This window comes from Mastigoproctus giganteus, chromosome 5 (assembly GCF_048544385.1).
Source record: "Mastigoproctus giganteus isolate SK-2022 chromosome 5, ASM4854438v1, whole genome shotgun sequence".
NCBI lineage: Eukaryota > Metazoa > Arthropoda > Arachnida > Uropygi > Thelyphonidae > Mastigoproctus > Mastigoproctus giganteus.
In genome coordinates, this window is record NC_143579.1 from 228,627,049 (window position 1) to 228,640,954 (window position 13,906).

Sequence of the window (13,906 nt, forward strand, 5' to 3'; positions counted from 1 at the left end):
TGCTCTCCCGTCCTGATTGGCTCACTCCCATGATTTTTGATGATTCTTTAAGGTCATAGGGCGATTTGGTAGCAAATGTGTTAACTTTTATCTCCTTGTGCCATTTGTCAAAATTTGGAAACACAAGGTCCGCAATTCAGATTGCACAATGAAGTTTCCAAAGCAAGTACTGGTATAGTTCGTAGGATGTAAAGTTTGAATCCTGCTTCAATATACAGGGTGTTTCACAACGTGTGGGTGAATTTCAGGATTGCTTCAGGATCTGAAACAATGAAAAAGTTTCCTAAATGTGTGTCTGATTGTGAATGAGCATGGAGCTGTGGCTGTTTGAATTTTAAAAAATGCCTGTGGAGTTTCAGTAGTAATAAAAAAAATAAATAAGAACAAGTATCCAGCGTGAATAAACATTTTACTAGGTACGTGTCTGCTTTTCTTATTTAGTGTTTTATTTTTTTATTCTTTTTTACCAATTTTTTTTTTAAATTCAAACAGCCGTAGCTCCATAACCACTCACAGTCACACACATTTAATTTTTTTCACTGTTTTCAGGTCCTGAATTGATCCTACAAATATGGCCCACATGTTACGAAACACCTTGTATATATATATAAACCTATATGTGTAACTGTCCAGTGTGGATTTTATGAACATGTGTGTGCCCTGGACTCTGATATGCTGGCAACACTGGGGGGCTCAACTCTGTACCAGCTCATTCTACTGTTGATAAGTAGTGTACAAATTTCAACTATGGAAGTCATACGAAGATGAGTGTCATTCAGGTCACCTATCAACAGCTGAGTCTGCTGGCTTATGGTATATTAATAAATTACTTGAAACCAAGACAAGTTTCTACATGATGGGCTCTGCAAATGCAGAGAAACCAATGACCAGAAAGCTTACTGCACAAATATACATCAGAACAGGCATCAGAGGAACAAGTTTCTTCATGGAATTTTGTAAAACTGAAAACTTTATACATAAATGCTTGTAAACATTCTAAAGTGAAAACATTAATTTATCTTTTCACTTGATTCCCCAAAATTGTAATGAAATTCTTGTAAACTCCAAATCAGAGTTTAATAAAAAAAAAATTGCTTAAGAAATGAAGTTTTTAAGCAAATTCCTAAAAATTCCTTCTTTTTTTAATGTAATAATATCTGTTACATTTATTTATGTATTGATTAATTCAATTTCATATACTTCTGGATCTGAATTTCAGAGATTTTCAGTTCAGTATGCCTAAATTAGACAACATTGGCTGACAGCTGCAATCTTTTCCTATTCCTCAAAAAGCTATTTTCATGCTGCAGCGTGTCTGTCTACAATTACTTCGATACACAGATAAGAGATGGCACCACTTCGCTTTCTGGAAGAATTCATACATAAATGGACAAATTATTTGAATCTTACTTCTCAGGACCTACATGCAAAGAATGTATTATATATGTATATACCAGTGTTCCTCAATTTAATTTGGCCATGGAACCCTTTCGTAATCTTTAACCCCCACGCACAACAGACTGCCCACTTGTGGCATACTGACAATGCATGTGCAAGTGCAGCACTGCCAAAAGTTTGTAGCTTCTATTATTTAAACAATATTATGTTTATCATTTCAAATTACGTACATATAATTCATTTGATTAACATGAACATGCTGTGATTTCTTATATTAAGCAAATTCCTAAAAATTCCTTCTTTTTTTATAATTATTATACAAAATTATTATACAATATCTAATAATTTTTAAGAAATGAAGAATTTCTTAGAGAATCACTATTAGAGAATCACTATTAGAATTTATTATTTTTTTTTTAAGTTCCTCTCCCCCCCCCCTTTATTTCTGCCAATACCTGCACTTTCACTTCATGGATCTCCAGGAACATCATTTTAGAAACACTGTTAAAAACCAATCTGTATTTTCTTCGAGCATAGACATATTTAGAGATTTCTGCGATGTAAGACTGATGCCAATTTTCAAGCATAGAAAACATAACAGCATTATGATATTTGATAAGTAACACTTTACAAAACTGAAGAACTGCATTTCTGATAAGTTTATTGTTTTTCAGATGCTTCTTTATCAACACCGAACGGCACTTGTTTTAGAAGATGATATCAAATTTGAACCTTATTTCAGAAGAAAACTTCACGCTTTATTAAGAGAAGCGCAAAGAGTTCACCTAGAATGGGAGCTAATGTAAGTACTAATGAAAACATGAAATAGTTCCTTATGTGCACTTTTTTTTATTGTTTGTTTTGAACTTATTTCTAAAGCAAATATTTTCAAACTTACTCTTTTTAGCAGTGTACGTTATTTAAATTAACTTTAATATATAGAATGTTAAATGTTAATTCATTCTATTTCGATCTCAAATAACAATAGTGTTGCAGAGAATAGGAGTACACATATTGTAGATATAATAGTAATAAGTGCTTAAGTATGCAAATAGCCAGTGCAGCCTGTTGTTAAAGGTAATAAAAATATGCTTTTAGCCATATTAATTTTTTCCTAAAATTATTTCTTGGAAAATCCTTTGAAATAAAACAGAAAACCATGGAACACCTAGTTATATGTAAGCTTGTTTTAATTTTCCAAGATACCTAGGAAGGAAAAGGTTGTCTGAGGAGGATGAACCCTATGTAGTTGGAACAAGCTCTTTAGTCCATGTTGGTTACTCTTATTGGACACTTTGCTACACGATAACCCTAGAAGGTGCTAGAAAGCTTGTAGATGCTGATCCTTTGCCCAGAATTCTTCCTGTTGATGAGTATCTACCAATTATGTTTGACAGACATCCAGAGTAAGTATTCTCTTTTTGTTGAACAAAAATGTACCACACATTTTTGTAGACAACAGTCATTATTTTAATGTAGTATTTTAATAATGATGGGATTTGATATGATTTGAAGGTGTTAGGAGTTTTGGTATTTTAAAGAAGAGTTGTCTTCTTCCTCAAAACAACCGGAGTGTAAATGTCGCTATTCAGTTAGCACTGGTATCAATTTGACGGTGTGAGAAGGTAATAAAAATTTATATTAATAAAGCTTCCAGCATATTATAACCTAGCTACAGAGATGTGGAGGCTTTGAATTTTTGTGCTTTAACAGTTTTATGAACTGGAATATGGAAGTGATTAATAGTTTTGTGTTTATGTGTTTATATTTGTAGTGTTTTTTTTTTTTTTTTTTTTCCATCTTTGGTGGCACCTACTAAATTTTCAGACTGAAGTAAAACCGATTGGTAACGAAAATGCAAAACAGAATAGTTGGGTGGGTAAAGTGCCTGCCTGGCAACCCAAAGGTAGCGGGTTCGATTCCTGCCTCGGGCTTGGATCAGAGTACTACAAAAACCTTGGGAGGTGCATTATGGCCACAGAAGCCTATGCACCAACTACCAAAAAAAAAAAAAAAAAAAAAAAACCACTTCTTAAATGATGCTAACTCAATCACTAATGTTGATTTGGTAGAGTAAGTAGTTAGCGTGAGTGTAAAACATTAAATCGTTCATACTGAACATTTAGGACTGAAGTAAAACTGATTGATAGCGAAAATGCAAGATGTAAATGATGTCACTTCCTAAATGATGCTAATGTTAATTCGGTAGAATAAGTAGTGGGTGTGAGCATAAAATGTTACATCATTCATAACTTTTGATCTAGGTGTTTGATATTAAAAATTTTAATGGTTTTGATTTTCATCAAAGATCTTTTCACATAAAATAAACTACGTAAACTATGGTGTATGTACACCGATATTATATAGTTAATTTAAACCCATATGGAATTATGCATTGTGCATTTAGTCTTTAAATACAGTATCATTCTGTTCACCATTTGGCATATCTCATATTGTGGAATTAACTTCACAACTGTGATGTCATGTTTGCATTACCAGGGTACCTGCCCACCCAGAATAAATAACAGTAGTCTTCTCTACTAGAGAAACATTACTTATTCGAAGTAGTGCAATACCTGGTGTCTCATTGTGAAGATAGGTTACACACGTGGCTTTTTTTTTTTTTTTTTTATTTCTTTCTTTCCCAAAACATAATTAATAAAAACTGATTTTTTGAAAATAACAAGTGTGAAAAACTCAACATATAAAAAATATATACATATATATACATATAAGTAATTAAATTCAATAAGTATTAATAGTGGAAAATGATGCAAGAAAGCAAGCTTTTAAAATATCAGCCAAAAAAAAAAAATCCCACATTAACTGCCCATCCTCTCCAATAGTTTGTCTAGTTCTTCCTTGAATCTATTTAAATTACTTACTTCTATAACAACAGATGGAAGTTTGTTCCAAAAATCAACTGCCCACTGCTGAAGGCAAGCTTCTGCACATCTGTCCTGCAACCATTCTTCCTCAATTTGAATTTATGCCCCCTTGTGTGTGTGTGTGTGTGTGTGTGTGTGTGTGTGTGTGTGTGTGTGTGTGTGTGTGTGTGTGTGTGTGTGTGTGTGTGTGTGTGTGTGTGTGTGTGTGTGTGTGTGTGTGTGTAGTGTGAGCAAGAGGAAGAATGGCATCAACACTGAGCTTGCTTGATCCATTCAAAGCCTTAAACAGCTTAATCAGATCACCTCGTAGATACCTAGTGTTCAGATGCTGCAGTTTCCAGGACTTAAGACTTTCTTGGTAAGATCACCTTTTCGTTCCCCTGACCAATCTTGTTGCCCACCCAAGTGTTTCAATTCATTAGACATTAGGAAAAAGGTCAAGCATTTGTATACTGTAAGCAGAATTTTAAAAAGGCAAAAGAATTTTTTGAAAATAAAAAAGAAAAAAGTCAGGACCATGCCACCATGCATGTGATATTGGGGGTGCCTCCTACTAATGAGTTAATGATCCTTATAGTAATATACAGTAATACCCCGAAGTTACGCGATAGGTGGGTCCGACGAAAATCGCGTAAGTCGAATTCGCGTAAGTCGGGGTAAAACTTTGCATATAAATACATATAAATTTTGCTTAATTGGGACCAAGGACTAACAAAAACACTAGTTTAGAAGAAAAATATTAATAAAATTGCAGTTCTTTATACATATTAATACAAAATATGTGTTAAAAAAACAAATGACTTACGTAAAAAAGTTATTTCGATGTCGATGGCTTCATAAAATCTAACAAATTCGTCTGACGACACAGCGCCTTTTTTTCACGCAGAATTTCTTCGTAGCAAGCTAATAATTTTTTTATTCCTTGCTTTGTAGCTATAACGCGTTCTTCGTTGGAGTCTATGTTTTCTAAAATTTTTAAGCCCTTTACAATTGAGCCCTTTTCAATTTTCAACCTGTCAAGTTTGCAATTGTCATGTGCTTTTCGCCGTTGCTTCATTTAGGCCTGTAGCACGTGCAATATCACATGGTCTTTCATTTCGCTCAAAGCATTTCACAATTTCATATTTTTTCTCTATCGACAGAGGCGGACTGGCCATAAGCCTTACCGGGGAAACCCCGGTGGCCGGTGTGATTTTGGCCATAAACCATAAGTATGAGGCCACTATAAATTTTCCCGGGTAAGAATTTTTGACCCAGTCCGCCTCTGTTTATCGATAATTGCTTTTCTTTTTCTCTCTGAATCTGCAGTGTCTTCACCAGGACGCTTCCTTTTCACAACTTTTAATTAAGTATTTTACTCATTTTTAGGGAATAAAGCGCAATTACAAAACGAGGAGGCACTTTGATACGCATAAACAAAGCTGCGCGCATGTAGCAACTGAATAAACAACACCATAAAGGCAGAGATACACTATTAACACCTCACATTTCTAGGGGTTACTACCATAAAACAATAAAAATCCAGTTGCGTTTCTGCTAGTGAAATCTGTTATAAACTGGTAGTAAACTCGATCTAATTGCATTTGCGATTATACTGATAGCTGGAATTGTGTTATTTTTTACGTTATTATGGTGAAATGTGTTTTCCCTTCACTGATATAAAAAACATAAAAGCAGCAAAGTTGAATTTTGTTCATCTTTCGCTCTCATTCTCCGCCGTCGCACCGTATATCGATAACATATGAAAAACGACCTTGAAGATAGTGTGCGGCAGCGTTGCCAAACGAAAAAATCAAGAACTGCGTAACTCCGAGTTCGCGTAAGTTGGGGTAGCGTAAGTCGGGGTATTACTGTATATATATATAACAATAATTTGACATAAGAAAGAAAAAAAAAAGAAAAAATAGTATATAACCTCGTAATGCAGTACTGATAAATATAGCATGATATTAAATATTGAACAGAAATACTCAGTGCATAAAATTTCACACTTTTTTGTGTCCTACAGCCATTCTCTTCAGTGGCTTCTAAATTTATTGTTTTCTAGGCCTTATTTGGTTTTTCAGCTGTTGCTGTCAGTATTTCCATAGTTTTCTGTTCATTTACTCTTGTAACTTTCATTTATCAGATTTACAGTATTTGTGTTTTATTAACATTTTTTAGAAAAGGGATGATTTACACCCTTTATTTTCAAAACAGAAAATAAAATTAATTCTGTTAAAAATTGCAAAAGAAAATGTTTTAGACAAAATAGAAATATCAGTCACTTCGTCTCTTCCATTTTCCAATTTTATAATACTGTTAAGCACATATATTTCTACTTATTATGTATATAAATATTATTAAAAATATATATTATATATATATTTGATACTATTAGTTACTTCCATTTTTGACTTTATTTCAAATTTTGCTCACTGTGAAGAATATGAAATGTGAATCTACTTATCTTACTTTCCACAGTGTAGTGGTCATTTGGAGATAATATTGGGTTTCATTTTTCAGTCTTTGCTTGGTGAAAACAATATTTAAACAAACACAATGTGAGTACCTGTGTGGTACCATGCTACCCTTCAAGGAAAAGCCAAATCATTGCAAAGATGTTGGTGGTGGGTCACCTCACAGGTTCTCACACACATTTTTTTGTGAAAACTATAAATATCACTTCAGAAACTATTATGAGAAATATTGACTATATTTTGGAAGGTAGAAAAAATTTCAGGTTTTTAATCATTGGTTAATGCGGTAATGTTATTTTCAAGGGACACCTGCCACATGACTCACCACCACCATGTTAAATACCCTTTCAAATTGATAGTTCAATAGTTAACTAGTGAAATGCTGGCCATTTTGTTACTTACAAGTTGTGTTAATGAATCTGCATGATATGTGGAAAAATAATTTGTAGATTTATGTTCTCCAATTAATGTTTGTAAGCAACATAGTCATGTTGCATTAATAAGTACAAAAAAATTTTTTTTTTTTTACTTCAATCTGTACCATGTTCGGTGTTATGTCTAATATCGTATTTGTTTATCACAGAAGTGAATGGAAGGATCATTTCGCTCACCGCAACCTTCATGCCTATTCCGCACATCCCCTGTTAGTATATCCCACACATTATACTGGAGAAGAAGATTACATAAGTGATACGGAAGACTCTGATGTGTTTGGTGTAATAAAAGATGAACTCTGAATTTATGGATTTCATCCTTTTTTTTTTTTTTTTCACTCTTCAGTACTAGTCTAGATGTATTATAGAACCATGTAAGGCATTTCAGTTTTTATGAAAAAAAAGGTATTTATAAAGAAACTTCATTTTATTTTAATGTTAAGTTTATTTTTTATACTGATAATAATTGTGCGTAATTTTGTCTTCACTTAAAGATGCTATCATCGTGTAAATTTGGGAACATAATTTTGATGAGATATGCTAGTTTTTATTTTTTGCATAAATTTGTTTATATTAAGTGATGTATATGTTTTCCAGTACTGTTTCAGCATCTGGATAGTTTAATTAGTACGAACTGCCACAAGCTAGGTTGAATGATAATAGCATGGTTGAGTTGCATTTCATGTATAAATATGATTGTTAGGAAATAATATGCTGTTGTTTAGAATTAAATTGTTTGTTGCCAATGTTTAAAATGCTAGTGCCAACTTATTTTAAGGACCAGTACGGTGCTTGACTCTATTGTTTTGGACCTGTGAAAGGAGAGGTTACACAAGTTGTACATATTGAAGTGAAACTTCTTTAGGTGCACCCCAGACAGTTTTCACATGGAGTAACTTGCATCTGTGGATTGACAAAAATCGCCATGAAATGATTCATTGCCCTCCACCATTGTACCACTCCGTACCAGGTATGAGCGACGTGGTACGTAATAGTAATACATGATGCAATCAGTACCCAACAGTGCAGCCACGTCATAACTTGCACGCTGTCACATTTATGTTTTAAATCACTATATCTCAGTTTCTAGCAGTCCGATTTAAAAATTTAAAAACCAAAATATTTCGTCATTTTCTACCATATATCATAAAAAATTTCAAAGTAAAAGTTGAAGACTAATTGTGAGCATTGTAAGGCATATACAGCACATATACGTGCAATGCGACCAGTGAAACTACCTCCATTGAGTAAAAAGGAGAGATCTAAGCTATTTTGAGCGGAGGAAATTACAGTGTGCAATGGAGTTGAACAAAGACGCTGGAAAAGGTAAGTCAAATGTTGGCCTGTAACTTCTTTCGGTTTTCACCCCATGCAGTTTTCACATGGGAATAACTTGCGTCTGTGGGTTGACAATAATCGCCATGAAAATGTGACACAAAATGATTCATCATCCCACTGTAATGTTGAAATAATAAACGTTTCAAAAGATTCTAAAGAAGTTTCACTTAAGTTCTGCTATGTGTGCTCGGCACACACACACACATACGATATTTTTATATATCAAATGCATTTTACTTATTTGGTAGTCTGTTTTTCTAGCTAATCTACATCAGTGTACTGGTGGATATACACCACATTTATATAAAATTTAACTCTAATATCATAGTTGTTTACTTTAATGTTATTCTGTTGTGTGTTATTGATAAAATCATCTCTCTTAAATACTTTGAAATGAACGACAGCAATATAATTCTCTTTTTTCGGTTTGAGGGAATAAGTAAGCTTTTGTCTAAACCAGTGACCAGCAACAGACTTGTCTATACAACTCATCCTGCTATAATGTGCAACATGCATTCCAAAAAAAAAAAAAAAAAAAGGAAAGACAAAAAAAAAAAAAAAAGCTACATAAAGCAAATTTGTAGCAACTCATAGGATTGCTTAAGTTTCTTTTGAACATGCAGCTTCTCTTTTTGACATCTCGATCCACGTCAGGAACAATTTTTGCCAAAATGTTAGTTTTTAATATTTAATGCTTTGGTTTTTTTTTTTAAACACTTTTTTTTTTTTTTCACATATTGTTTATACAGTATTGGTAGTAGAGTAGTAGAAATGCATATAATAACAATAGGTTCTATAACAGCTATAAATTATCAATTTCAAACTTAATTACATAATTATTGGTTAATAATAACACATTAGAACTCAAAGGTTATTAAATAATAGTCAATTAAAATAAAACACAATTGAAGCAAAGTGAGAATCTTCTTGTATTGGGCTGGTGGTTTTTTTAAAGAATGAATTAAGGTTGGTTGCCTAGCTTGTTCTCTCTCTCTCTCTCTCTCTCTCTCCCCCCCCCTTCTAAAACAAATCTGTAACCACTCATCTCATCAGATCGTTCAATTTTATTTTGATCATGCAGCTTTTTCGGATTTGTGTCAGAAATGATTTTTTGTCAAAACTTTAAAACTTCCATTTTATTTCAATTCTTAATTTTTTTTTTTTCATCATTGTTTACAGTATTAGGTAGTAAGAACTGTATATAAATTTTTATACACAATATGAAATAAATCAAAATATACAACATTCACTCGTGGACAACCTCATAAACTGAAATGATAACAGTGAGAAAGATAACTTAGTGGCAGGCGTGTTTCATTCATGTAACTCCCAAGTTTTTGTGCATGTAATGGCAGACAAGGTGTCAAATACAGAACATGCCAATTATTATAATCAAATGATAATGTTACCATTTTATGAAGTCCCAATCAGACATATACAAATACGTAACAAAGACACTGTTTATTGTAAATGGTGCTTTGTTTTTGCTATCGCTTTGTTTGCCTTATTGTGGAAGAACAAATCGTGATTAACATCACGATTTGTTCTTCAGCTTTAACAGATTGCATGGCCAGTTACTGATTTTGCTTCGTACAGTTCATATGGTTGTCAGTATCATTACTCCGTGAAAGAAAGTACTCTATCTGTACACCTACCAGTCTGACTGTTTAACAATAAAGCACTAACCCTTTTCTAATTCTTGATTTTAAAATTTTCATTTTTGTCTTTAATGGTTTATATGGATTTATTGAAATGTAATGAGTTCCATTTTTATTGATGACTTTCTCAAAGAAATAGTGGACAGTCAAATTAAAGTATTTTATATTGCTTTACTTTAATGTTTTCTTTCTGTCCACTTCCACCACATTGATGCAGAGCATTTCTGCTCTGCATCAATAAACGATGCCAAACACCTGCATTCTTGTTTCTTCTGTTATTATAATTAGTTTGAGTCCTGAGGTGATCACAGTAAGCAGTGTCCGTCGTATATGTGTAACTTTACACACTACATAAAGCCTGATGAAGTGGTCAGGAGCAGGAGTGCAGTAGCACATGCTCTTTGAGCAAACTGTGGTTTAAGCTTGTGACTACCAATTACAATGAACGATCATATTCGTGATTTATTGTAAACTCCTCTGACCTGGTGGCTGTGTCAGTGTATAAACAAAAACTTGAAATGTGCGGTGTAAGATAACATGTTATATATAGCAGGATGAGCTGTATGTGGCTTCTGCTCAGCCTAGACAAAACGTTGTTGCTTAGAAATTTTTTTTTTAATTGTGTGTATTTTGGAGAGTCATTAATAACAAGGTAGACCTTTCTCCTAAAACTAAAATATATTGTGTATACCTTTTTTTTTATCTAATGAAGTCTACCTAATAGCTTTTCTAATGGACCATCAATTAAGTGGGCCCTTAGGAATACTGTCAAACATACAAATAAAATTTTCTTGTGCAAGGTCTGATCTATTAACAATTTTCAATACTTTGGTTTATGTTCCTTTTTATTACATAACTTGTATGACTAATACTGTGTGATTTCTTTATCAGATATGTGCCAATTATCATTTAAACAGTTCCTGATTTTTTTCTGTTAGTGAAAATATTGGAACTATTAAGTAATTGCTGTGTATACAGGCTGAAAGTATTCCCTAATACCCGCTTAATGGGTACACCATTTTTGAGTAGTGTGAAAAAAAAGCTTGTACAATACATTTTGTACTGTCTTTTAGTTTTAAAAACAAAATGGTAGAATAACACAAGGTAGCATCCTCCACAAAAAAGTTTCCCTTGCTACATATTTTATCTACATCTCCAAAACATTTACCCAACTATCTTCTTAAACCTACATATTTTACTTTGTCCTTCATGAGAGGTTACTGTATAAGCTTGAACAGGTTGGGATTACTGGTAAGATTCTGAGATGGATTGCTGGGTGGCTGCAGGGCAGAAGGCAGAGGTTTGTGATTAATGATATTCTTCAGATTGGTGTAACATCAGGAGTGGGATCCCTCAAGTATCAGTTCTTGGACCACGGTCATTTCTCATTTTCATAAATGACATTGAAGGGATAGAAGGCATGGTGTCAAAATTTGCAAATTATTCTGAAGGAGCGCTTTAATGATCAGTGCCAAGCACTGATCATTAAAGCGCTCCTTCAGAATGACTTGAACAGACTTCAAAGATGTTCAGAGATGTGGCAGCTGTGTTATGCTTCTAAATGCAAGGTTACACTTGTGGAATAGTAACCCCCAAATAAAAGGAAATGGATCTGGGAGTTACAACATGGGCACATGTAAAGTTTTCTGAACAGTGTAAACAGGCAGCTAGGAAAGTCCATGGTGTCCTATCGATGATTTATCGAACATTATCCTGTAGCAATTGGGGGAGGTCATAATCCCACTGTATAAGGCAATTGTAAGACCATTTTTGGAATATTGTGTTCAAGTATGGAGACCTCATCAGAAAAAAGATTGAGCTTCTTGAAAGGATCTAGAGATTGGCAAAAGGATGACAGTAAGAAGAGAGACTCCAATTATGTGGGCTACAGAGCTTGGCAACCAGGCACCACAGGGGTGACCTCATTAAGGTTTATAAGGCTCTGAGAGGTATTAGTAAAATGAATGAAGGCGGAATTTTCACTGACTGTTATAAAGGATTCCAGAACTAGGGGCCATAAATTCAAATTACAGGTGTTGAAGTACTGAACAGATTATAGGAAGTTTTCTTTTAGTCAGTGAGTTGTTTATTGCTGGAACAAGTTACCATCGCAGGTAGTTGAGGCTGACAGTTTGAATAAATTCAAAGGTATGAAGCAGGGCCCATAAGTTATTTCAGGGTTTTTTTAGCCCACTCCCACTTGTACAGACATAACACAACATGCAATATGTTGCCAATACACCTAAAATCCTATAATATGGTGTTTATAGTTAGTCTTCTGTAATTGCTCCTTTTACTTTCGCTATGAATACCAGCTTTTTCTCTGTGATGAAGATTATTTTCTTTACTTATTCACAGATAAATATCATCCTCCATTTGACATCGTCTTTTGTAACTTTCTCTAATTTTTCAAAATTTTATAAAATATTTCTTAATTTTTTATGGACTTCTGGAATTCGTTATCCTTATTCCTAGGGAAATACAAGAAACAGTAGATGATATTCAATGCCAAAAAGTGAAACGATTATTGTTCAGATGATTGATGGTGCCCTGGGGTACATAACTAAAAACAAAAGTGTGGGAAACGATACAGAATATAATGTGAAAAAACTGGTCTATTTAGTCCAAACGCTATATTTTAACAGTTAACTTTGCTATGTTTTTTTATGGCTGTTCAAGTTGAGAAACGACTTTTGTCATTCCTGAATATGTGTGTGCATAGGTTACAGCCTTATAAGACACATTTTCCAAACAGATTTTCACTTTTTTATACACTATTTCTGTAGAATATATTTTAGAAATAATCGAACTGAAGAAAGCACTATTGATGCAAGTTGTCTGTAAAAAAAAAAAAAAAAAAAAGCCATTTTAAGATGTTTAGCAGAATAATGATATTCTGTCGTATCATGAAATTTGTATGTTTGTTATCTCCCAGAACTATTTCTAGTTAGCAATCAACTGAAGTTTTTTCCTATATATATTTTGTACAATTCATTTTTTGTAACTTTTACCATGTATGTGTTATTGACTTGTGTAAATAATAACAGGATTTAGTTCACTCCTCTATAGGTTTAAAAAACCACTTAAAATATCTCTTACTTTTATGAATGTACCAATCTAGAATTACCAAAGATGCACAGAGGCCACGAATATGATTGTATACAGATAAAAAATAAAATAAAAAAGGTAAAATAGAAAAACTAAATGCTATCACGATAACATGGATATAATTCAGTGATGCGCATAATTGAGAATCATAATTTAAATAATCGATTTATGGCATTTTCATAATTGTTTATATGCAAATTAAGTGATTGTGAAATTGATGAAAATAAAAAAAGTCGGTAGCGAAGGGATTTGGTCTGATGTCATCGATACCAAAGATAAAGTGCTGTTACCACTTGGCCAATAGTTCCGTTCTGTCCAAAATTTTTTACACATACTCAGAGTTGCAGATGATAGTTCTATTTGGTCTTTTGTCGATTTTGCAATCAGCTAATTTGCATATGATTGTCAGTCAATTGATTATACTCATCACTAATATAACTAGCTTTAAAACAACTTTAATATTTTTTCCTTGTTAAATCATTTTTATTATAGTGCCAAAATGGCCATTTGAACATTTTGAAATTTTGCTCAATGAACTAATTTTTAAAGAATGCAACTAATGTAAAGTTATTCTTTGTAAATTTCTGTAACATAATGTAATGTTTATAAAAGAACTAACAGGT

At 33.1% G+C, this 13,906-nt stretch overlaps 1 protein-coding gene across 1 annotated transcript in view; it reads left to right on the forward strand.

The window, feature by feature from the left end:
- Nucleotides 1-12,714, forward strand: part of LOC150086196 (glycosyltransferase 25 family member) — a 97,387-nt gene extending 84,673 nt beyond the window's left edge. The window contains exons 11-13 of the mRNA XM_090374826.1: nucleotides 2,073-2,200; nucleotides 2,601-2,804; nucleotides 12,651-12,714. Coding sequence (XP_090230952.1) covers nucleotides 2,073-2,200; nucleotides 2,601-2,804; nucleotides 12,651-12,714 — 396 coding nt within the window. The remainder of the gene's footprint in view (nucleotides 1-2,072; nucleotides 2,201-2,600; nucleotides 2,805-12,650) is intronic.
- Nucleotides 12,715-13,906: the final 1,192 nt, after the last annotated feature.